The sequence below is a fragment of the Pinus tabuliformis genome, chromosome 2_2 (assembly GCF_031772625.1).
Source record: "Pinus tabuliformis cultivar Carrire ecotype Pingquan chromosome 2_2, CPIR1, whole genome shotgun sequence".
NCBI classification, from domain to species: domain Eukaryota; kingdom Viridiplantae; phylum Streptophyta; class Pinopsida; order Pinales; family Pinaceae; genus Pinus; species Pinus tabuliformis.
The window spans coordinates 1,264,294,727-1,264,318,761 of NC_142300.1; the positions used below are offsets into that span (position 1 = coordinate 1,264,294,727).

Genomic DNA, 24,035 nt, shown 5'->3' on the forward strand with positions numbered 1-24,035 from the left:
AAGTAATTTAATTTTAGATTCAATTTTAGTTTTAATTTTGTTTTATTTTCCTGGAAAGAGGACGGTCATTTAAACCGCATCCTATATTTTTGTAATAATTTATTTTTAGCTTTAGTTAGTAGTATTTAAACCCTTCTCATGCATTTAGAGAAGGGTCCTGAAATTTATCAAAAACTTATCCCCAGAACATGCACTTCTGTACCCTCTGAGGAGGTTTTGATGAATGAATGGAACAGGATTTATTGATGTTTGTATTTGATATCTACTACTGATGTTGCACTTTTGTACTCTTAGTAGATATTTGATCAAGAAGAGATAAATCGTTATCGCTTGAAGCTCATGAGTAGGACTAGTTATAAATGGTATTTCTATCTCTTAACTATTTCTGCCTGTGTGTTAGAGTGATTTTCATCTTCAGTTATTTATATATTAATGTATGAATGCCTGAGTTATCATTTGGCACTTTTGTACGGTGATAGCTATTTATTTATGCTTAGTGTATGAATAGCTTATTATGCGATATGTTTTTCACAACTGTTTCGTCTAACTTTTTATACGAAGTGGTTCATCTTTATTGAATTCTTTTCTCATAGCAGCTGAATGATCTTTATTACCAGTTGTTGTCTGAAATCATTTTAGATTGCATACAGGAAAGATTACACCCCAGGTTAGTGTAGATTTACATATTTCTGTTTATTAGAATATAATTTCATTATTATTAGATTAGAATTAGAGTAGAAATATTCCATTTAGAAACTGTTAGATCATAAATATCAATCTTTCCCACACACACACATAAATTTGGAAACTGGTCCCATATCCCCAGTCGGACCCGCTATACCAAACGGAAAAGGAGCTGCCAACCAAGCTCTGGACCAGGCAGGTATCCCCCTTGTTGTAGACCCGATTTTCGGGGCTTCAACATATTTAGTGCTAGAAGGAGGGCCACGAACTGTGAATGGCAAGCAAATCCAAATCTAAATACCATTCTAAGAGTAAATCACCCTCACCATCTCCTCTGACTTCTCCATTGCATTCAAAAACCTTAAATCCAGAGTTAGGAGTCGCTGGAGCAACAACCGCTGCTACAAACCCTGATATTTCAGAACAATCTACTATTGAACCTCCTGAAGTTGAATCTTTGATTCACAAACTTCAGCGATTTTCAATATCTCCTCAAAATTCTGATAAATCTCAAGGCAGCGTGACTTCGCAATATAATCCTGCTCATCCTCTCACCAGGTTAAAGAGTGAAAAGTTTGGTGTTCAGCCAACCGAACTACCTCTACCTACTAGGAAGAGAGCAAGGAAGTCTCCTAAAGGATCCGATAGCGAGACTCTTTCATCATCATCATCCATCTCAACCTCTTCACCGCGAAGTCAACCATCCACTCCTCCACTTCAGATCATCGTCCATCAGCCTATTGCAACTTCCTCAACTCCTTCTCAACCATCTGGAGTCATAATATCCTCATCTTCTCAACCAAAGGGATCATCTTCTGCACTTTCCTCTGTTAGTAGTTCAGTAATTGCCCAATCTCCATGGAATAACCCAGGGGCAGTCTTAATGCCTGCACCCTTGAGTCAGTTATCGGCCCATCCTGAAAAATGGCTGCCTAAGTTTAACCCTGAGGCAGGCATGCTAGCAGAAGAGCATATAAATAACTTTATGTTATCTGTAAATCCCAATGGAGTTGTTAATGAGGATGCTGTTGTTCGTCTTTTCCCTTATACTTTGCAAGGGACAACCAGATCATGGTATTTCTCATTACCTTCTGGATCTATTACTAGTTAGGACATCTTCCAAGAACAATTCCTGACCAAGTTTGGTGACGACAGGTCTACAGCAACACTGATCAATGACTTGTCTAATCTTAGGTCCGAGTCAAGAGAACCTATCAAAGATTTCAATTTACATTTCAATAAAATTTTAAACAAAATACCTATTGCTTCTCAGCTTAGTGAAGAAGTGAGAAGTGAATGGTACATTACTGCTTTACCATCAAACTTAGCAATCTTTGTTGATAGAGCTAACAAAACAACCTTAGTTGAAAATATGAAAGAAGCGATAGCAGTAGAGAAACGTATTACGGCCCTAGAAAAGAAAAACCCGATGGAAGAACGAAAATCTAAGAAGGTCTCTTTCAAAGAAGATCCCAAGAAAAAACAACCCAAAGATCCATTTGATTTAGAAGGATTACAAAAAGTTTTAAAGACCATGTCTAACGAAATGGTCGACATCAAGAAACAAGTGGCAGAAACTTCTTCTAAAAAGCCGTACAGGCCTTTTAAAAGAAATCCTTCAACTGATTCCAAACCCCCTAACGCTATATCAAATGTTGAGTCAGAAGAAGAAGAAGAGGAAAACACTACTGAAGAACATACCGATGAAGAAGAAGTTGTAGAGTTACAAGGTATGTGGGATTTCATCCTCCCAAATGAAGAAGATCAAGAGGCATTCCCGGTTAGTACTCGCAGCAGAAATCAACTTGATCCTCCTCAACCTACACCTAAGCCAAAGAGCGCAAGCTCAATGTCTAAATATAAAGTCGCAACCAATAAAACATCACCTAAAGCGACTCAAACCAGCCCAGTCCAAACAGACACATCTACTCCATCTAAAACGCTAATTGTTTCGGATGAAATGGAGTATAACATCGTAGAAGATATGAAAAAGCCTAGGGCCAATATTACTCTTTTTGAATTGAGCAAGTTAAAACACCAGCAGAAAGTACTTTTGAAAGAATTACATGTTATGCCAGTTGCACCTTTACCAGCTGCCGTAATCTCTCAAGCTTCTCATGATATGGGAAGACCTCCAACTAGTACGATGAATAAAGTTGATCCAAACGATATCGCATTAATTGGAGGAAGATCAAGATCGCATACTCCCCCATTTCTCCTTACTTATGAAATGTTCAATAAAAATGTGCATAATTTCTTAGTTGATTCTGGAGCTTCATCGAATATTTTGCCAAGATCAATTTGCGTAAAATTGAACATTCAACCACAAAAATCCGCCATACGCATAGTCCAATTATATCGATTGCAAGTCGAAGTGATTGGCGAGTTAAATTAGGTTACCATAAGGCTGTCATCCAACCCAAAGGTATGTCAAGTTATTGACATTTTAGTTGCTAATATTCCTGAATTTTATGACTTAATTCTTAGTAGAGATTGGTCAGAAAAACTTCATGGATACTTTGCAACTGATTTGTCCCACATGTGGCTCCCTTATAATGGTAAACCAAACCAGATAAAAGTTGAACGTGAAAAACATCAGAAATACATAGTAACAGAACTCGAGGGAGAAAATGAACCAATAGCATACAATTCTAACATCATAGGCAACTATTCAGTAGATTCTTTCTTAGGAAATTTTAATGCTCACACTTCACCTTACTTAGAACATTCTGTTTTATCTCAAGTAGAAAATCTTTCACAAACAGATAGTTCTAAATGCATTAATTTTATAGATAGTCCTATAAATAAATCTTTGTTTTGGAAACTATTTCTTGATGGTTCTAAATCTAACGAAGGAGCAGGAGAAAGATGCGTGTTAGTAAGCCTAGAGGAAGATAAAACCATGCTAACTTGCAGACTCGAATTCGAGTGCACCAACAATACCGCAGAATACGAAGCTCTAGTCCAAGGCTTGTACAAGGCAATCGGATTAGACGTCAAATACCTGCAAGTTTTCGGAGATTCTGAAATTGTAATAAGACAGGTACGTAATACTATACACTGTTTATCAGGTCATTTAAAGCATTATCAATCTTTAGTTCAAGATCTGACTGAAAATTTTATAGCATTTAATATTTCCTCAATTCCTAGACTCTAGAATTCTAGCATAGACCTCTTAGCCAACATAGCTTCCAAGCTCATTCCTTAAAAATATTTTAGCCCTGACCGATTTTCAATTGAGTGAATTTTTAGACCATCTATCCCTGATAACATTACCAATTGGAGGATTTTCAATGACAATCCTGATATCGTGAGTTTTCTCACATCTGAAGGATCCTACACCAATCAAATAATTGACGAAGACCAACATGACCAACAATTGCAACAGGATAGTACTAACAATGCTATACCTAAATCAGTAGTCAAGTTAGAAGACCTTTACGATTTGAAAGATCGATTCAAAAGATCTACCAATTCAAAACTCTAAAGTTCAACTTTGAATTATGAATTAGTAAATCTAGGAACTGATGCCAAACCGCAGAATATCAACCTAGGCCTTGGCCTAGCCCCTGAAGAGAAATTAGCATATATCCGTCTCTTGAAACAATACAAAAGTGTCTTTGCTTGGAATTACGATGAACTCAAAACATACGGCACCTCCATCATCCAACATATTATCCCAATGATTGCTAATGAAAAACCTGTCCAACAAAAGTTGAGAAAGATCCATCCAAATTTAGAAAATCAGATCAAAACTAAACTCAACAAGTTATTGAAAGCCAAAATAATATTTCCCGTTAGACATTCTAAATGGGTCTCCAATATGGTACCTGTTAGAAAGAAAAACGGAGATATTAGAATCTGCATTGACTTTTGAAACCTTAACAAGGCTTGCCAAAAGGACAATTTTCCTTTACCTCCCATGGAACAAATACTGCAGGCAGTTGCGGGCTCAGAATTAATGTCATTCTTGGATGGATTCTCAGGATACAACCAAGTGCTGGTACATCCCGACGATCAATTAAAAACGACATTCAGAACTAAGTGGGGCACATACGCATATCAAAAGATTCCATTTGGTTTGATTAACGCGGGTGCCACATTTCAGAGAGCCATGGACATTGCATTCAAAGGGTTAGTTAATAAATCAGTGGTAATCTATTTGGATGATATTACTGTTTATTCCAAGAAATGAAACAACCATCTTAGGGATTTAAAACAAATCTTCCAACGTTGTTTAAGGTATGGAATTTCGCTTAACCCGAAAAAATCCTTTTTTGCATTAAGTGAAGGAAAGCTTCTAGGATTCATAGTGTCAAAATCTGGAATTCATATTGATCCTGACAGAATCAAGGAAATTTCCGCAGTACCCCTACCTCACAACAAGAAAGCCATGCAATCGTTCCTTGGTCAGATTAACTTTGTAAAGAGATTTGTGCCAGATTTTTCGAGAATCGTGTCTCCTTTACAAGCCATGATTAAAAAGAACGCAAATTTTAAATGGGGCCAAGATGAACATGAGGCATTCAATCTGATCAAACAAGCCATTATCAATGCTCCATCTTTAGTGACTCCAAATTTTTCCAATCCTTTTATTTTGTATACATTTGCCTCGGATAAATCATATGTTGCGATACTCACTCAAGCAAATCAAGAAAAGGCGGAAGCCCCAATTGCTTTTTTCAGTTCCAATTTACAAGGTGCTGAGCTGAATTATTCAGATGTGGAGAAACAAGCTTATGCTGTTTTTAAAGCAATTAAATATTTCAGACCTTTCTTACTCAAAACACATACCAAGATCATAGTACCGTTTCCAGCGGTAAGAAATCTTCTAGTACAGAAGGATGTGGGTGAGAAAAGGGAAAATTGGGTTACTGCCTTACAAGAATACGACGTAGAAATCAGACCAGCAAATATTGTAAAAGGTCAAGGCTTTTGCAAAATGCTGGCAGGAGCATCGCTAATACCCAAAAATCCATCTGAAGAGGTACAAGTGTACGAGGTAAGCCTAAACGATGCTGAGTCATTATATGTTGATATTATTTATTATCTAAAGAATGGATATGCCCCTTCAAACCTCGATCATACCAAGAAAAGAGCCCTAAGATTAAAAGCCAAACAATATCAACTTGTGAATGACATTCTTTTTAGAATAAATTATGATTCTGTTCTTCTTAGATGTCTTGAGAAAGCTGAAGCTGAAAAAGTCTTGCAGGAACTCCATGATGGGCCAGCAGGTGGACATTACGCTGGAGACACCACTGCTCATAAGATCTTATGCGCAGGCTATTACTGGCCCACATTATTCAAAGACGCACACAACTACGTAAGGAAATGCCAAGTCTGTCAAACCGCTGCTGGGAGACAAAAGAAACCATCCTTGCCACTGCAACCAGTTACCATAGAACAACCATTCAATGAGTGGGGATTGGACATAATAGGTGAGATCGTTCCTCACTCTTCTAAACATCATAGATACATCCTTATAGCGACAGATTACTTTACTAAATGGGTAGAAGCAGTTCCACTCAAGACGGCTAATGCTGAAAACATCATTGAATTCATAGATCAGTTCATAATCACCAGGTTTGTATTGCCTTCCGCTTTAATGTTTAATAATGCATCATACTTTTCTGGAAATGCAATGACTGAATTTGCACTTAAAAGGGGTTTCAAGCTTAAATACTCAGCCAATTATTATCCACAAGGGAATGGGTTAGCTGAATCTACAAATAAGAACTTAATTAGAATCATTAAGCAAACCATTGACCAAAATCATAAAAATTGGCATATGTCTTTAATATACGCTTTATGGGCAGATCGAATAACGCAAAAAGCCTCTATCGCCACTTCTCCCTTTAACTTAGTTTATGGGAAAGAAGTGGTTCTTCCAACACATCTGGCAATTCCCTCTTTAGCCTTGGTTCAATATATTGATGAAGTACCAACTTCCTCTTTACAACTTAGGCAGCTGGAATTAATTAAATTAGAAGAACAACAAGAAAGGGCTAAGATAACTCATGCTCATCATCAAGCATTGGTAAAGGCCTCTTTTGATTCCAATATGATATCTAGAAAATATTTTCATATGGGAGATTTAGTTTTAAAATGGGACAAGGCACATGAGGAAAAGGGAAAACATACAAAATTTCAAAGAATGTGGCTTGGTCCTTTTCAGATCATAGAAGTCATAGGTCCATATACCTTCATGTTACAAGATTTAGCAGGGAAAAGGGATTCTTTACCTGTTAATGGTCAGATTCTTAAGAAATATTTTCCATAGAAGATTATTCTTCTATTTTGTAGAGTAGCTGTTTTTATTTTCATAATAAAACCAGTTGTGAATGGTTACAATAGGCATTTACGAAAAAGACACCAATTCTCTTTCAAATTTTGATCTTTCACTTGTATAAATAGCAAATCTTTTGGAAAATTGATCTTTATTATTGAAAGATACAGTTAAAAACCCTAGCCTAGATATGATACTAGTTTCAACTTCATAAAATTTGATGAAAACAACCTTTAGTGAGAAATTGTTTTATATGAGTGCAATGAAAGGTATCAATAACAAAATAAAGATTCTCTATAGAACAACTATTTCCAAAAACTCTATTATTGTCGTCCAGAGCTATCTTAAAGAAACAATGACTTCCTCCCTACTAAGGAAATCACAACTTTCAGAGGAACAATCCAAGGATACACTTTATCTTAAAGAGTGAGAGGTCTCATCACGAGTCGACTTATCATAATCACAGATATTATAACTTGCTGACTTTGCCAATACTGCATACCACAACAGGGCAATGACTCAAGATTGTTAAAATCAAAAGACAAGGGGTCTCATCACGAGCCAGCTTGTTCAAAAAAGTTATAAATCAGTGAATGACTATGTCATGAATTGGCTACCAAACCAAGACATTGCTCTTTAAGAATAAAAAAGAAAATGAAAGTAGAAAGTGTGGATGTGGATTCTTCTTTGGGAATTGTAGGTTTCTTTAAGTAGGACAGAGGATCATTGCTGGGTAACAGGTAACCTTGTCGAGGCTATAAACGCCTGCTGGCAGCAGAGGCTCTACCTACGACAAATGAGCATATTTAAAACTGGTTTACAGAGAAGACTTTGTTTTATCTTTACAAGCCAAGTAATGACTGATGTAAATACAAGAACTAGCTTGAGGCAACAAATAATAAAGGTTGAAAATAGTTGAAACAAAATGTCATTGACAGGTTAAAGTATAATGTACTTTATCTTTCTATAATAAATTTTAACTTTCTGGAAAATTTTCTGTTTTGGAAGTTTTGAAAATTCAAAAAGCAACAGAGATAACTGGTTCTTCCAAGTGATTCGCCAATTGTTGTGGCCAGCAACAACCCCCCTTCTTATTTAGTGTTATTCCTAATACTAAATAAGTGGGGACCCTTAGTTAAAAATTTAAAAAATCAAAGTAGTGTTTAAATTTCCTTTTCCGAATAAACTTACCATCATAAGCTTAGGAAACCCCCCTTCTAAAATCCAAAAAATCTAAGTTTTATGATAAGGTAAGACACAAATCTTTCCTTAGGAATATCGCATCGCAAAAAAGATAACAGGATACCTCCTTATGAGCTAAATTTTAAAACATTGCAAGATTGCAATGTGCGATAATGAAATATCGCATCGCATACAGCACAATTTACAACGAAACACTTTAATTTGCCGATATGCGATGACGCCGATCGCAAAATCACATTTCGCAGAAAACAGGTTAACAAATATTGTCATACATAACATTCCTGCGATCAGCGATATTGCGATATCGCGATACAGCGACAATGCGATAATGTGATATCATGAGTGACCAACTTTGCAATGTTACGATTTTGCGATATTATCATTTCGCGATGCTGCGATTTGCGATGTTGCGAAGCAAATCGCAAAATTGCTCCATCGCAGATCTTTCGGACGCGTTATTCAAGAAAAGTATTTTCCTTAAGCTGACACCTAGTTATGTGCTTTAATGCTTATAAATGAGTTAGTTGCCAGTTATTAATGGAATATGGGTGCGTGCTTATTGAAAAGTCATCACACGTAAGGTGGTATATTTTATGTTGTCTGTGACATTTAAAACTTTCCCATCACCCTCCTTGTCATTCATTTTCACTTGTGAATTGCAGGGACAGAGAACTGAGGCCGATACAAAGCAATACACAGGCTAAAATGGGAAAGAAAAGCAAAGCCCTGAGCTCAGAAGAAAAAGAAATGGCGCCCTTGTATACAGACACGGCATGTAACAGAGATGCGAGAATTGCTACGTGGGAAGGCATGTATAATCTGCTTGAAGAGGAGAATCCCAGAGTAATGGAAGTAGTTTCTACCACGGGCTCAAATGGTTCTTCTGAAGCATCCCTTATAGAGCTAGCCTACTCATTCTTACACCAAATAGCAGCAAGACCCAAAATTCTCCCATACACGGACATGGTGAAGTGGATACTGGACAGCGCAGATATCAGAAACAGACAGTTTAAAACTCAAGGTCAAGAGCTTACGGAAATATTATTTTCACAAATGATGAACTTTATATCCGCTAGAAAGAAAAAGCGCAAAAGGCGAAAAACGCATCAAGGAAACCCAGATCAAGAAACGGAGGCAGTTTCCGATGCGCGATTAGCGCTAGTGCTAATCGCGCATCGCTGAGAATTTTTTTTCGAAAAGGCAAGTTGCTAATTGCCCAGTCACCTGCAAGCTCCGAAAATTGCAAGAAAACAATATTACAGGTAGATTGGAAACAGAAGGCAAAAGAAAATGCACAAGCAATTCAAAGGTTAACCAGGTTAAAATGTGATTATTACTGGGCTTACTTAGTAAAGCCACATAGCCAATGGATGACTCTCAAGTGTATCATCAATTCAGCCGAAAAGATGGCACCAGCTCTCGTCGATTCTGTTTTCTCAGCTCAACTAAAATCAGAAGTCGGCCAACCGACTCTTCTCAAACAGATGCTGCATGCGTGTGATTTCAAGGACCAAATACAAAAGTAGTTTAATTTTAGATTCAATTTTAGTTTTAATTTTGTTTTATTTTCCTGGAAAGAGGACGGTCATTTAAACCGCATCCTATATTTTTGTAATAATTTATTTTTAGATTTAGTTAATAGTATTTAAACCCTTCTCATGCATTTAGAGAAGGGTCCTGAAATTTATCAAAAACTTATCCCCAGAACATGCACTTTTGTACCCTCTGAGGAGGTTTTGATGAATGAATGGAACAGGATTTATTGATGTTAGTATTTGATATCTACTACTAATGTTGCACTTTTGTACTCTTAGTAGATATTTTATCAAGAAGAGATAAATCGTTATCACTTGAAGCTCATGAGTAGGACTAGTTATAAATGGTATTTCTATCTCTTAACTATTTCTGCCTGTGTGTTAGAGTGATTTTAATGTTCAGTTATTTATATATTTATGTATGAATGCCTGAGTTATCATTTGGCACTTTTGTATGGTGATAGCTATCTATTTATGCTTAGTGTATGAATAGCTTATTATGCAATATGTTTTTCACAACTGTTTCGTCTAACTTTTTATACGAAGTGGTTCATCTTTATTGAATTATTTTGTCATAGCAACTCAATGATCTTTATTACCGGTTGTTGTTTGAAATCATTTTAGATCGCATACAGGAAAGTTTACACCCCGGGTTAGTGTAGATTTACATATTTCTATTTATTAGAATATAATTTCCTTATTATTAGATTAGAACTAGAGTAGAAGTATTCCATTTAGAAACTGTTAGATCAGAAATATCAATCTTTCCCACACACACACATAAATTGGGAAACTAGTTCCATATCCCCAGTTGGACCTGCTATACCAAACGGAAAAGGAGCTGCCAACCAAGGTCCGGACCGAGCGAGTATCCCCCTTGTTGTAGACCCAATTTTCGGGGCTTCAACACAACCTGAGACTTATATTTATCATTCTTGACTAGTTTAGTTAGAGGGATAGAAACTTTCAGCTTAGAAATTTCATTCTCTAAACTAAACACATTACATTGCTTCTCTACCTCTTTTGAATTGGCATCCTTCTTTTCGGGGTGTCCTTTGGTATAAGACTCCTTTCTCTGACCTTCACTTTGAGTCTCCTTATCCTTCCTTACATGGTTGGTAGAGGCTTCATTGGTATTCTCCCAACTTAGAATAACAATCTCCTTTTCTTTGTTTTGATATGCAGGGGTTGTTTCTTTGTCTTGCGCATCTCTCTGAGCACTTTGTCTCTTCTGGTTCAATTTAATAGGAACATTTCTGCTCCTAAAATTTTACTTCTTTTGCAAATGGATGAGAGCATTCTGATAACCCCTTTGGTATTCTTCGGTCTGCACTACCCATGCATCATCATTTGCGAGGACAAGTTGCTGATCACTTGGTGCAAACTAATCCTGAGAGAATTGATCTTCCTCAGTTAGAAACATACGTAGTTGATCTTACTCAAAGAAATGATTTTCTTTAGCAATTCCCTCTTCTCCATCTTCCTCTGGGCCTTGCGTGTAAGTTTTTTCAAATGGAGTTTTGATTTGTCCCTGAGGATCTTGATTCTTCTGCTCTTTCTGCTTATTTCTAAATTATGACTATTGTTGACCCATATAATTTGGATTCCTTATTGAAGGCTTCACCTATCAATATACAATGGTCATTCTCTCCATCATCTTTTCCATGGTTTTTATAAGAGTGTCAATTTTACCATCAAAAGAAGAGGAGGACTCCTCCTTAATGGTAACTTTCTTCTCTGACTTTAATTTTCATTTCTTAATTAACAAATTATCTTCCATGCTCATTGCATTTCTTTGCATGTCTTCTAAAGTGGCAGGGTTTCTCTCCCTAAGATGATAAGCCATGTTTAGGTCCACGACATTAGGATAGTGGAGGAGTGATAGACCAGGGGGAGGTTTCATGTCATTAGCGATAGAATTGTAGACCTTATTGAATCTAGTTGTGAACTCCTGCACTATTTCATTTGGATTTATCTTCATGGAATTGTATTCAACCAAAATCTGTAATGGGTTCTTCTTTTCTTCCCACCGAGATAAAAACAACCCTATCAACTACCGAGAGTTGTTGACGGTACCAGCTGCGAAACCACAAAACCATTTCTTAACTCTCCAGAAAATATTTGTGCTATAATTCTCATTTTAGCATCCTCTTCATCAACCTCTTCAAGATCAATGAAATCCACCAATTTTTCAACATGTTGCTGAGCTGTGATTTTTGAAGTTCCAAAAAAAGGAGGAAGCCTTTGGCCATAATTTTGAGGTAAGGAAGCAAGTTGACCAAGTAATGATAAAGGGGAAAATCTTGCCATGACTGCTAGAGAAAGTTGTATAGGAACTACAACTAGTTGTGCTTATGAGGATGGTGATATCAATGGAGGTAGTGGTGGATTAACAATGACATACATGGTGGTTGATGTATTTGGTGGTATGGTAGAGGAAGTAGAAGCATAAAAAATCTCAAGTTGATATTGAATGTTGGCCTTTTCGGTGGTGATCTGAAGCTAGTTAGCTATACTTTGGAGCCTATTAAAGTTTGACCATATCTCATGATCAGATTTAGAAAACATGGATTTACAATAAGGTAGGTAATAATCAAACTTGATAGGGTCAAATACTACCTTTGAAAGAAAAGATTCATACTTTGATTGGAAAAGCGAGAGCTCAAATTCGATATCAAAAGAAATATCTTCGACAGTAAGAAATTGATCAGGCAAAGAAGTAGTTCTTACCAATTTACAAGCTCCACTTTCAGGAAGAGGATATTTGAGTTTCCTTAGCAATTTCTTTGGATCATCAACAATAGGAGGTGGATTTGGGTCAGGGTTTGACCTCATCTGTCTTATAGGAGCCAAATATTACACCTTAACTTTATGTGATTTAGATCAGCCTTCTCTGAGTACTAGAACCTGTCACCCACAGGACCAGTCTTGAATGCACTTGTAGAACTAATCCCAATAAAAATATATCAGTCGCGTCCATGGTAACGGTGCAAAGATTTTATCCTCCACAATGTCCCAAGCATGAGAAAGGCAATCGATGAAGGTGACCTCAGACAACATAGGGTTTAGCAACTAGCCTTGCCAAACCAGAGAGGGCTCTCTCTCTGAGCTCACAGCCAATGATGACTGGTTTTTTCATTTTGCATTTTTGAGGTTGAGGGATTAAATGGATAGGAAAACATCAAAACCACTTTGGAAGCTAGGATTTCTCCCTGCAAGATTCAGAGATGGATCTCTCTACGACATTTAGCTTTGTTTTATGTAAATTTTAGGCTATTTATGATTGTACTAATTGTTTTGTATTGAAACGTTTGGTTGATTAAACTGTCATAATTCCATTGGGCTATGGAGTCTATAGATTAAACTAGTTTTGGCATCAAATTTTAGAGTAGTTTTCACAGGCAAGCTATTTTTCACTATTTGGATCTTTCAGAATATTAAATGGAGTGTGAAATAGCATAAATTATAAGATACAGTAGAAATTGAGAAGAAATTAAGAATTCCTTAATTTGACTTCAACAGAAAACATGAAGACTACTAACAACCAGAATAGGGTGCTATAAATAACAAAACCTATTCATCATAGTTTTTATTAAGTAATTGAGATTTTTAGAATAAAAGAGAGAGAAAAAACAATGTTTAAACAAAGAAACAGAAAAAACACATCACCATTTGGTACACCACATGAATCCCGTGAAAGGTCCTTGTATTATTGATGCTCTGATGCTTGAAAAATTACAATATGAAGAAGAAATTACATTCAGAAACCAACCCTTAATACTTCAAACAACAAAGTATTTATATGAAATAATTACAAAAAAACTGTCAAACCCGACAGTGTATTATTATCCTTATTACAAACAATATGATTTATCTCTAGCAGAAAAATAGGCCATGTAGAAAGCTCGAAGGAAAGGTGGCTCTGTTTTGGTGGATTCGTTTGTTGAGTCAACCTAAAACTATGTTGCATTGATGTGCTAACTATTGTGTTGGTTGATGTGCTAGCCGTTGTCTTACTGCATCCAAATTAATCTTCAATTTAATAAATCATAGAGTTCTTCCCATCTCATTTCATCTGGTATGGTCAATTTAATTACCCTCCAGTAAATTTCATCGACCTCTATGTATTTGGAAAAAGTTGGCTTCACTGTAAAAAAATGTTTTACCTCATTCTATATGTAAAAGTAATTTGACATGGTTTCTAAAAATTCTCTTGTTGTCATATTGCCCTTAATCCAACTGAACTTGATACTGCCTTTTGCCATTTCCTTCATCTTCAGGACATAGTCTTCCTGAGTGATCAATTTATCATTTATTACATAAATGTTGGGCATCCCTTTCAGGATCAATACCTCAATTATGTTGCCGAACCTATTTACTCCTAGCTCCAATGTTTCACATCATTCCTCCAATTGATCAATGAGGTTCCTTTTGGTCAAAACTTTCTTGACTTCTAAAATAGTGGCAGTTTTGTCATTGATTCCTAATTCTTCAAGTTCATATTTGGACTTAGAATTTAGGAATCTGATAGTGTTGGAGGCTTCTGTGGGCATTTCTCCAAGCTTCTCCCTTCCCCGAATAATGGTTTATGTAGCTTTTTCTATCAATTCCTTTGGTTCAAATATGATTTGGATAGATGGCCAAATCTCATTCATAGAGTCTAGAATATCCATCCAAATGGTTTCCTTGGCTTGGGCAAGGTTTGAAAAATTGAGGTATCCCTTTCTACCTTCTGTAACTTCTCCAACAGTATCTCTATTTTATGCACTTTAATAATACGAGAAGCTTCAGCTTTGGCTTTCTATACTTCTAGAGCTTTGATCTACTCCTGGAAAGTATTGATCTCTTCTGACTGGATTGACATGTTCTCCAGTGTCTTTGTCACCTGTTCAGAACATGTAGTATGAGTGGAAGAAGTAGTTGTAGTGGTCATTACTGTTGTTGGAAGCTAAGAAATGGGTATGGCATCCACGAGACAATGGAAATTTTCTGGCACTATTCTTTCTCCTTTATCATCTTCTCCATTTCTGCCTCCATCTGTCTAATTTGTATGTTCTTCTCTATAATCAGCTTCATCATGTCAGCTTTTTGTGCCTCATTTTCTTCAATTTCGTTGTTCAAGGGATCCTCTGTAGTTGGAAACTTAAGTTTCTTTCTCAATGCTGCAATGTCCAAATTCTTCTTCTTGATAATATTCTTTGCAGCATTAACATGTTTAGGAACATATCTTATCTTGATTATCAAATCTTCCAAATAATTGATCCTATTATCCTTTTCTAAGGAGGATACCTTTTCCATTTTTAACTGTGACTGAACATTGGCAAATGAAACCTGCAACTTGGACAATGACATAGCAGTATTAGTCAATGTAGAAGATATCATCTCACAAGTTTTCTTATGCATCTCCATTTGATCAATGGGATGAATGTATTTGGTGCTGAACTCAAATGAAGTACTCTTGTAATCTATTGTTGTTTTTGGCTGTGGGATTTGGGCCTCAAGGAAGGCCATCTGCATCTTTCGATGCTCTGTGTCAAAAACTGATAGCAATATTCTCTGTGAGCTAGAGGTCTACTTCCAAAATTGATTATAGGTACTATTTTTAAAAATCTAATTCTTAAGCTTAATCTCCCTGTACCTATCAAAAATTGTCTTTTCCTTCTCTCCTTGGACAGTCTGGGAATCAAGCTCTATTTCCTTCTCACCATATGAGGATGAAGGTGCAGTTGAGGATGTTAGAAATTTTCCAGTTGCAGATGGTGAGTCTATGATTATGATGGCAACTGACTCTTCTGTCTCTTTGTCCACATCTGTCTTAGTTTTCAATTTTGGTCTTTTATTGTAGTTGATCCTAAACTCTTTAGCTTCACTACCTATTGTCGATGATGATCTCTCCTCTCTTTTTCTCTTATTTTTTTTCTCCTAAGGAGTGGGAGTCTACAAAATGGAAGTAGAAAAGAGTTTTTCTTCAACTTCTTACAAGGTGTTCTCTATTCATTCTAACTCATTAGCATACTTCTCTATTTCATGCCTTGAGGTATGGATGTAGGGAGTACTTTTATTTTCTACTCTGAGCTTTGAAATAATACCACAAGGGTCATAAGACCATGTAAAACTTAGGTTGAACTTCATCTCTTTAAGCATTATATCTACTTATTCATCTGCTGTCCTGGTATTACATACAAATAGGCCCACCTGTGTCTTTATGCAGAACTATGATTTCTTCTTAGCCACTACAAAATGAGTGTCATCAGAATTTAACATTTGTCTAATGTATTCCAGGGCAAAAATACTCATGGGGAGGAATTTAGGGATTTTGTATGGTGCCAATTCGCAACCATAAACCCTAATTTATGTATAGTTTTGATATAAATACCAATCCCCATTCTTGGCTTGATATGTCAGATGTAGAATTATTTTAATATCTTCACTAATACTCGGCTATATTAAGCTGCTAATAATGTTGATGGCTGGGTGTACAAATTCCTCAATAAATTTCTTGTAAGAAAATTCATGTTGTTCTTTCATGACCAATGAAGTCCAAAAGATCATTGGCTGCTAGTTTCTGCATCATCAAGCTTCTGCATTGCAAAATTGAACTTGTCTGCTTGATAATAAAGGAACATGTATATTAAAATAGAAGTGTAAGTAAACACCTGCTCTGTGGGAAATTTCATAAATTTTTCATGAATGCTATGAGCCAAGAATTGACTGAAATTGAATAAAATGGATGCCTTACTGTCTGTGGAAAATATGGGAAGGAATCCTAAAATGGGATCATCTACACACTGATTAGAATAATAACCCAAAATATAGGAAATTATAGATACAATTTTCTTGGATTGATTAGGGAAGATGGAGGAAGGATATGGAGGATTCCTCTCATGGGGGGCTTCACTAGGGGAGCAATATCATACCACATGGGTTCATATTGGGGGATATATATTGAGGGAAAAATGATATAATATATTGGGGGATATATAGGGGGTAAAGGGTGGAAAATCTAAAAAATGAAGTGTAAAGTCAAAGAAAAAATATAAAGGGGTATAAAAAAATGTTAATGAAAAAATGGATACCTACAATATCTAGTGAAAGTAGGTGTTTTTTAAATTGGGAAGTTGTATTGGGTTCATATTGGTAAGTGGTTAAATAATGTGATTTTTAGAGGAATTTTCCAATATGTAGTCAATTAAGGGTGTTGTTTGATATGCCATGAACACACGTGATGTGTCGGAGGTTCACTAAGTGAATCCCTTGTGATTCTTCTTAGGTAATTGGGCATTCTCAGGAAAGAATATCTCTAACATTTTGGCCTTGTAGTGAAACCCAGTTCCTGATAGAGCTGGGTGAGGGCTTCTAAGGAGAAAGGAGCACTATTTTCCACAAGCGGAGCTAGAATCATTTGGTTTATAGATTGGGCAGTAATGGTGAAGAGGATGTCACCAGATGGGGCCATGATAGCTCTTTGGGTAGGGACATAACAGCCTGACATTTTCTGGTGAATTCTGGGGCTTGGAAGGTTAGAGGGAAGATATAATGGGGAAGGTTTGACTCCCAGAATCTAATTTCATTAGTTTGGTATACATGCTTGTCTTCCAACCAACAATACAACTATAAAAAATCAAAGTCACATTGAGTTTCACTAATCCAATAATCCATGTCGGCTAAAGAGATGCGATCTAAATATACGGAGGGAGGGATTAATGGATTAACAATTTTATCTTGAGTTTTTCTCTTGGGAGGCATGAATGTATTAGAGAAAGATAATAGAAATTGACAAAAACGATTATCGAGAAACAGTTTGGGTAACGAGTTGTCAGGGGAAGGAGACAAAGGATTGTTAATTTTGATCTAGTTCTCATTGAGGAAAATCTTTGAGAACAGTCATTGTGCAAAAGCTATCAGTTACAGAGAATGAGCAGTGAAAAGGAGGAAAGCGATGGTTTCAAAAACTTTTAAACAACGTTTTGAAAGTCCCATTGGAAATGGCGTTAAGTTTGAATAGTTACCCAGGAATTGAATTGAATGTTGAACGGTTGTTTTCTTCCAGGGGTGCATTTAAGTGGAAAACGACTAGGTGACATGGAGAGGAGTGAGTGGTGGAGGAGTTGTTGGGAAAAGGTCCCTTGGGGTCAATTTTGGGGTTAAAAGCCCAAGGTTTTTGGCTAAAGGCCCAAGTTTTGTGTAAAGAATGTAAAGTATCCACATTTTGTGGCCATAGAGCGTGAAGATGTAAATAGTTACTAAGGGTTTTCCACCCTTCTTTTGTATAAGTCATGTCGACTTTAGAGATTTACCCATGGTTTGCAGACCGTGGGATTGTATGAAAAGGGAGTCTTAGAAGAGTCAAAGATAGGGGAGTTCAATGGAGTCTTGTTATGTTTTATGTATGGGTCTATGAGAGCTAAGAGCGAAGAGTCTTAGCATAGGAAGAGGCTGTACAACTGAGTGTGCAGAGGACTAGGGTAGAAGTCCGCAGCTAAGTGTGCAGACCCCTGTAGCTATGTGCACAAGGTAGTCAGAGTTTGTATTGGAAATCTGGATTATCAATATAGAGGAAAATTCTTCAATTATCTGTGTATGTGTTATTTTACTTTTGTTATGAATATTGAGATTTTGTTATGTTGAATACTGGAGTATGAAGCATGTGATATTGATGCACGAATCTATGTATTTTACTTTGTCATATGAACACAAGTAGGAATATTTGTTTACGCGAAGATAATCTTAATACATATTAAAGTAACCAATACTTAAGAAAATCTGGGCAGATACAAAAGTAAGAGTAATTACATGGGCGAGGATTTAAAGCTCACAGATTCTACAGCAACTGAAGTACTAACTCTTGAGAAGAACAGGGCTAGAGCGGTAGAGCTTCATAGAAGGGGGCAAACTCTGACCCGACACATGGAAAACGCAGGGTCCACTGGGACCCCATCATACAAACAAATAATGATGAATAAGAAGACAGCACAAGATGGGGTGCAGATATCAGGGTATGAGAAGTTAGATCAGGAGAAGCCAACCAGCAAGGGGAAGAGGAGCAATGAAGGTAAAAATACCAAAAAACTAAAGGAAAAGGATGAAAGCAAGAGTACAGAGTATAGGGACAAGAAGAATCCAACCCAAGGAAAATTTTCTCAAGGAAACAAACCGGAGAAGGAATAGGCAGGAGCAGAGGAAGAGGTTCTAAATCAAGATAAAGAGGAACAGGGGGGAACAATGTCAACACCCAACGAAAAAAAGAACCAGGGTCTGTGCAAGCCCAAAGCCACAGAAACCCTAAGGGTTGTAATTTCTGATCTGGATATTTAGTCATACCGGGATCACATGGTTGAACATGCAGTTATCTACAAGTTCATGGGGTTATGGCCAACAGAGCGAGCACTGTGCCAGTGGATAAAGCAACAATGGAAACCCAGAGGTGATGTAAGACTGCACTTAGGAGCTAAGGGTTTCTTTACTGTTGTTTTCTCCAATCTGGAAGACAAGGATCGAATATTCGATGGAGGGCCTTATTTCTTTGCCTCCATGGGTCTTTACATAAGGCCATGGAAACCCAACTTCGTACCAGAAAAGGAAACCTTCAAGCAGGTACCAGTTTGGATACGCCTTTTTTCCCTTCCGATTGATTATTGGGGACATGCAGCTCTAGAACAAATAGGTAACAAGCTAGGGACCTTCATCAAGGCCTCAGAAGCGACATTACAAAAAGGTATACCTCTTGTGCCAGAATCTGCCTGGAGATGGATGTTTCGGGAGCATTGCATGAGGGCCTATGGTTGGAATATAGAGATGAGGATTATTTCCAAGCCATAGACTATGAGCAAATCCCATTCCATTGTAGAAAATGTCATGATCATGGTCATTTAATTAGAGAATGCCCATTGAACAAAGCAACAGGGGAAAACAAGGAAAGCAAAGGAGAGAAGAACAAGGAAATCTTCACCAGACTGAAAGCCAAACAGAGAGCAAATAGAAAACGCCAAACCAAGGCATGCACTTCATAAGGCAATATGAACAATGCTTTTGAAGTATTAGAAACAAAAATGGAATCAAAGGACAACATTAAATAACAAGAAACCACGAAAATAAGCAGATCTATAGCAATACCAAATATGAAAGAACCGGAGGTGAACCCTTTGAGTATCATTCTTCAGGTTCAAGAAACAACGGAGGGGATTGAAGAAGACTTGGAGATGTTCACTAGTGAAATCGGGCTATGGAATTAAGCGATATACTAGAGCAAGAAGGTATGGATCTACCAAACATGGTTGAGAACTGGAAAAAGAAGGGAATGGAACACATATCGGAAGAGGAGGTAAAGAGAATTAATGACATATTCATAGCACGACAAAGGGAAAAGATGGAGCTACAAAGCAAGAGCTTGGGCACAGCTAAAGGGCTAGGGGTCCACACACAGGGATTGCATCAAACCTCCACCAGTTCCAAGCATCGAAAAAAGAGAGGACGAAGGACCAACAATGAGGCATTACAAGAACTGGGACAAATGCTCTTAAATTCCGGTAAGATGAAAGCCCTAGAGGCTTTTTCACTAACCTCCTAAACTCTGTTTAAAATGAAAGTTCTTTCTTGGAATGCTAGAGGGCTAAACAGCCAAACAAAACAATGTCTATTAAAGAAGAAGGTCCAAAAGGAACAACCAAACATAGTGTTTGTGTAGGAAACTAAATGCTCAAGCAACACAGTAATCAATATCAACAAAAAACTAGGTAAATGCATGGAATACTTGGAGACAGCTAGCAATGGATGGGAGGGAGGCCTGATCATTCTGTGGAATCCACAAGTAATCCAGCTCCTTTCCTCTGAGGCAGCCAGATCCTACATAGCTATAGAAGTCCAAGTAGTAGGAAACTCTGAGACTTATCTTTGCACCAATGTCTATGGCCCCCAGAAGCTAGAGGCTAAGCTTCTATTTTTAAGAACTTTGCTTAACCTGAAGCTAAGATATCCCCAAGCTAAGGTGATCTTTGGAGGTGATTTCAACATGATCACCACACTCACGGAAAAGAGAGGAGGTATAAGGAAACTCAACAGAGACTCTGAAGCTTTCCTAGACTTCATTAAGTCGGCCAATCTAGTGGATGTTTTCCCCAGAAGTGGTGTTTTCACGTGGAACAACAAAAGGGGAGGTGAAAAGCAAATAGCCTCTCGTCTGGATAGATTTTTAGTAACAGAAAGAATACTGCTGGAAGGAATCATTGTGGAATCAGATATTCTTCCCAGTGGAGGGTCAGACCACTGGCCCATCACATTGACTGCAGCAATCCAAGGCACTCCTAGAAATAAACCTTTTAGATTCGAAAAATTATGGCTCACTCATCCTGAGTTCATTCAACAAATTGAACAATGGTGGAAAGAACCTTTGGGTATTAAAGGCACCAAAATGTATCGGTTACAGGGTAAGCTGAAACACATTAAAGCCAAAATCAAAGTCTGGAATCATGAAGTCTTTGGGAATATATTCAAAGAAAAAAAGAAACTAGAGGAGCAATTGGAACATATACATGAAGGATGGATTCAAGGGAACATAAACCAAGAAACTGTGGACAAGGAAAGATGCTTATGCAGGACTGGCAACTATGATGCCAACAGGAGGAAACACTTTGAAAGAAAAATCTCGAGTTCAATGGCTTAAGGAAGGAGAACAGAACACGAAATTCTTCCATAGATTATCCATTGACCACAGAGGAGCCAACAAGATTCTAAGCCTTAAAGATGAACAGGGAGCCATGATACAGGCACATCAAGAGATCTCCAACCTTCTTATAAACCATTTCAGCAGAATTGCTCAGGAACCTAGGATTGACAGAGAGGAGGCCATTGAGGAACTTATATCCTCCATCCCCAAGCTAATTACGGAGGAGAAAAACATAGATTTAATTCAAGAAATTTCCCTGGAAGAGGTGGAAGAGGCCGCAAAAGAGATGCCTAATGATAAAGCACCTGGGCCTGATGGATTTACCATCGACTTTTACAAAGCCTATTGGGAGACAGTCAAGACAAAAGTCTGGGAGGCAGTGGAGGATTCTCGGTGCTCCTCTTCAATCCTCAAGTCCCTCAATTCTACCTTCCTTGCCCTTATTCCAAAGGAGGAGGAAGCTAACACACCCTCAAAGTTTTGTCCAATTGCGCTATGCAATGTCCTGTACACTATTATTTCCAAAATCATAGCAAATAGAATGAAACCCATACTTCCAAGTATTATTTCGGAAGAACAATCAGGCTATGTAGAGGGGAGATAGATTTTGGACAACATCTTATTAGCAAAAGAGATGATTCACACACTTCAAATGCAGAAGAAAGCAGGTATGATGATGCAACTAGACCTATCAAAGGCATATGATAAGGTTAACTAGCACTATCTGGAAGCTATATTGAAAGCCTTTGGCTTTGCTAAACAATGGATAATTTGGATCCTAGCTTTGGTCAAATCCACAAGATTTTCAATACTAGTTAATGGAGCCCCTACTACCCAATTCTCTCCTTCATGGGGTCTACAGCAGGGTGATCCCTTATCCCCTGCCCTCAAATCCAGCAACTACTCACCAACAATTTGTCGATGATACAATGTTGCATGGCACTCCCTCAGTTAAAGAATCTTTGGGATACGAAAGTATTCTCAATCTCTTTAGCAGGGCCTTGGGTATGGAGCTAAATCTATCAAAATCCTCCATCTTCTTTTTTAATATGCACCTAGCTATTCAAAAAAATCTTTCTACCATCCTAGGCTTTAGAAGAAGTAGCCTCCCCTCGAGATACCTAGGAGTTCTGCTAACGTACAAGCCCTAGCAAAAATTGCACTGGGAAAAGATTTTAACAAGCCTGGAAGAAAGATGTCATCATTGGACACATAGAGCCCTTAACTTCGTAGGTAGATTGGTCCTAACCAAAGTAGTCTTCCAGGCCATTCCACAATACATGCTTTCCATTCTTCTAGCTCCAGAGGGAGTTTTGTAGAAGATAAGGGTTATCCAATGGGCTTTTCTCTGGTCGGGTAATTCAGAGAAGAAGAAATGGTCGCTAATGGCGTGGAATAAGCTGTGAAAACACAAACATCTGGGAGGGCTGAACTTGTAGGACCCATTCATGGTTAACCGTGCCTGTGGAGCAAAATTATGGTGGAGGTGGCTGAAGGAACCCAAATTACCATGGGAAAAACATTGGAAAGAGAAGTACGCTCAAAATCATAGACTACAGAACTTAATCCGAATGCAAGATACTCCAAAAGGCTCTCCAATTTGGAACCTAGTGAGAAACAACTGGCACATAATTTAGGAGCAAAGGTTTTGGGAAATTCGAGATAGAAAAACAACCCTTTTCTGGGAAGATGCATGGCAACAACTCCCTAAGCTGGAAAGCCCTGAATTCTTAGATATCCAGAGAAGCAACCAGGAGCCAGGGAGACCAACAGTGAATCAATATTGGAAGCCTAACGAAAATGACCGGGCATGGAGAACATGGTTACTCAATGAGACAGATCATCTGATAGAAGAAAACAATAGTTTAAAGGACCTGCGAACACAGCTAGCCAAGAGAAGGATAAGGAAAGCAGGGGATAGTGACCAATTATGCTGGGGAAAGATTGAAGGAGGAAACTTCACACTTAGAGAAGCAAGAACACACATAGAAGGCACTGAGCATGAAGAAAAAGTCAAATGGTACAGCAAAGTTTGGAACACCCAACTATGGTCGAAGATCAAAACATTCCTATGGCTCCTAATGCACAGAAAAATGCTAACTTGGGAGAATCTCCGGAAAAAAGGATTCATAGGTCCTTCTCGTTGCCCCATGTGTGGAATGGAAGAGGAAACCATGAATCACCTCCTCAACACCTGTGATTGGGCAGACAGTATATGGAATTGGGCGGAAACCATTCTTCAAAGGACGGATAGGGTTAGGAATTCAATTCAAGAAACAATCGAGAATTGGAGTGGTAATTTCTCCAATACCCAATTGGTTAATACCATATGGAAACTTATACCAGGGTTCATAGCATGGACAATTTGGAAAGAAAGAAACCGGAGAGTTTTCCTAAATGAAATAAGAGGCATAAACCACATAAAAGACACAATTCTTCAAAATATCAAGCAAACGATTCTCGCCAAAGGAAGAATGGAACAGGACAAAAACATCTCTAGTTCGGACTTACAGATTCTGAAAGCTTTTGACATTAACATGGGAACCTTCACGTCTTCTTCGAATCATCGACAGGAGCTAAATACCAATGTGAATACCTGGATTCCTCTACCAACAAGCTTCCTCAAACTCAATTTTAACGGAGCCTACAAGGGAAATCCGAG

General features: G+C 37.6%; 1 protein-coding gene across 1 annotated transcript; it reads left to right on the top strand.

The window, feature by feature from the left end:
• Positions 1 to 20,452: 20,452 nt before the first annotated feature.
• Positions 20,453 to 21,370, top strand: LOC149198087 (uncharacterized). Its single transcript, XM_089408919.1, has one exon. The coding sequence runs from the start codon at positions 20,453 to 20,455 to the stop codon at positions 21,368 to 21,370; it is 918 nt and encodes a 305-aa protein (XP_089265045.1).
• Positions 21,371 to 24,035: the final 2,665 nt, after the last annotated feature.